The 2,101-nt window shown below is 44.4% G+C and overlaps 1 protein-coding gene across 3 annotated transcripts in view; it reads right to left on the reverse strand.

Annotated features, from left to right (window-relative positions):
• Nucleotides 1-2,101, reverse strand: part of SLC6A6 (solute carrier family 6 member 6) — a 93,037-nt gene that overhangs the window by 30,605 nt on the left and 60,331 nt on the right. For all 3 annotated transcript variants that reach the window (XM_005420207.2, XM_031056421.1, XM_031056420.1), the window contains one exon: nt 730-964. In XM_005420207.2, the coding sequence (XP_005420264.1) occupies nt 730-964 (235 nt within the window). The remainder of the gene's footprint in view (nt 1-729; nt 965-2,101) is intronic.

A 2,101-nucleotide genomic window follows, 5' to 3' on the forward strand; every position in this document is an offset into this window, starting at 1 on the left:
CTGCTCTGTTTTACACTTATATAAACATACAAGAGTTTTGAGGTCATGCCTGTTCAGAGATCACGTTATGCAATATGATTTAAAACTTGAAAAATAACAGAGAAATGAGAATAAGAAGCTTATGACTGATGAAATTCAGGCATCTGGCAAAACAGTCTCCTCAGAGACTGCAGAAAAAACCATTGTAACAGAGATGACCTGAGAAACCTAGAATACAGGACAATATTCACGACCTGTGTCAGATTAATTACTGAGGTCAAAACCTTACATTGTTGTCAGACTGAAGAGAGATGTGTTATAGCTACACAAAGTGTACAGCAAATGCTAACAGCTGGGGAAGAGACAACCACAAAGGTGATGATTTGTTGCTGTTTCCACTGTAAATCCCTGCTATCAGGGCATCTGAAGTGACTTGCTTGTGTTCTCCTGCCGCACTCAGGGAATCCAGCCAAGAAGGAAATAGGTTTTCTTTCAAAGAAGCTGTACTGGGCTTTTCAAGCTCCCTGTATGGTCTAGGATAAATACACTTACACATCTATCACCTGCCTCCACCACTCCCAGACTTACCTCAAGATAGGTGAGAACCAGTAGCAAACAACGGTCAAAAAACTGACATCAATTTTCTTTCCCTATCTAACACTCCCCACTGGGCTTCCATAAAATCTCAGGACTGACCTCTGGCATGGCACCAAAAACTCCCTGAAGGCACCATGAGGAGGGGGTACTTACTCCCAAAACTCCGTGACAGGAGAGGTGAAGTTAGTGGCATTCAGTGATATCCAGAGCGTTTTGTTCTTCCTGAGAGTGTCTTCCACACAGGTGGGTGTGTTCCACTTCTGGTGGCAGTGTGCCCATGGCAGCACGCTCTGGAACGACTGGAACAGGTAGTAGAGTCCCCAGGCCAGGATCACGATGTAGTACACATTCAGAAGGGACACAATCACTATGGAAGCATAACCAATTCCTGGAGAGAAGGGGAGAGACAAGAAAAACCTGCAGATGTGACAGCTGCTGCATCTCCTGGGGCTGGTGCCATTCCCACTGTGCTGTGGGCTTGTATCCTGCTGATGGAAACTCAGCTCAACCACACATAAGCACAGACCTGCCACCATCTCTGGCACTCAGGGCTGAGTTTCTGACTATGGTTTGCTGACACTGAGGGGAGGACTGCAGGAATCTGCCTAATTTAACACTAACCCAGCTATTTCAAGTTTTAGTAGAGGGAAGTCAAGGCTTTGCTTGTTTGCTGCACCATCTCACTTCTTAGGTACCTATGTGGGCAGCCTCATTCTTGCCACACTGTCCCCCAAGCCAACTTTCCTGGCAGCAGCTCAGCTGGACAGCACCTGCACCACTCACTTATCAACTGGTTGGGCTCAGTCTATGTGGGGAAAAAAAAAGACATTTCTTGAATGAGTTAAAAAGGAATCTGTGTGAAAGTGGTGGTTTCTGCCTCAATTTCACTTGTGCAAAGGAAGCACGGTATTTGTGGATCTTATGGTTACCTGGATCAATCTCTGCTTACACAGTTTGCCAGTTATGAACCACAAGCAAAATAAAAATATTTCCTTTAAAAATTTAGAGCTGTCTCTTACAAGAACCTGTGAGGCTCCCTTTAACATCACTCTGATGGATATTCCAGCACTTGGGGTTTTTACATGTAAACTATACTGTCTCATATTTTACAGTTTAAAACCTTGTTGCAGCAGGAGTCTTTATCTCAGAGATTATTTTCATGTCAGATGGAAACAAGCACAGCAAGTGCTATTTATTCTGTACATCTGCATTTCTTTCAGCATATATAGCCAGTCACATTAGCTACACTTTCTCTTTATGGATGCCTGGGAGATTGCTATTTAAACAAGGAACATTCCTTCTTCCTCCTCCTCCTCCTCCTCCTCAAAAAGAAAAAAAAGTTTTCACAAAAGTGGGAGGAGGAGGAAGAAAATTAAGCTAAAGCAGCACAATTACATCACCCTCAGCAGCATTTTGAGTACTGGGTGGGAGGGTGAGCCTCAGAGAAAACCCCCACTTCTGCTTGGGGTGACATCAGGAGAGAGAGATGCCTGGAACAGCAACAGTGGTAGAGCTAGAGACACAC

Source organism: Geospiza fortis, unplaced genomic scaffold, assembly GCF_000277835.1.
Source record: "Geospiza fortis unplaced genomic scaffold, GeoFor_1.0 scaffold70, whole genome shotgun sequence".
NCBI classification, from domain to species: domain Eukaryota; kingdom Metazoa; phylum Chordata; class Aves; order Passeriformes; family Thraupidae; genus Geospiza; species Geospiza fortis.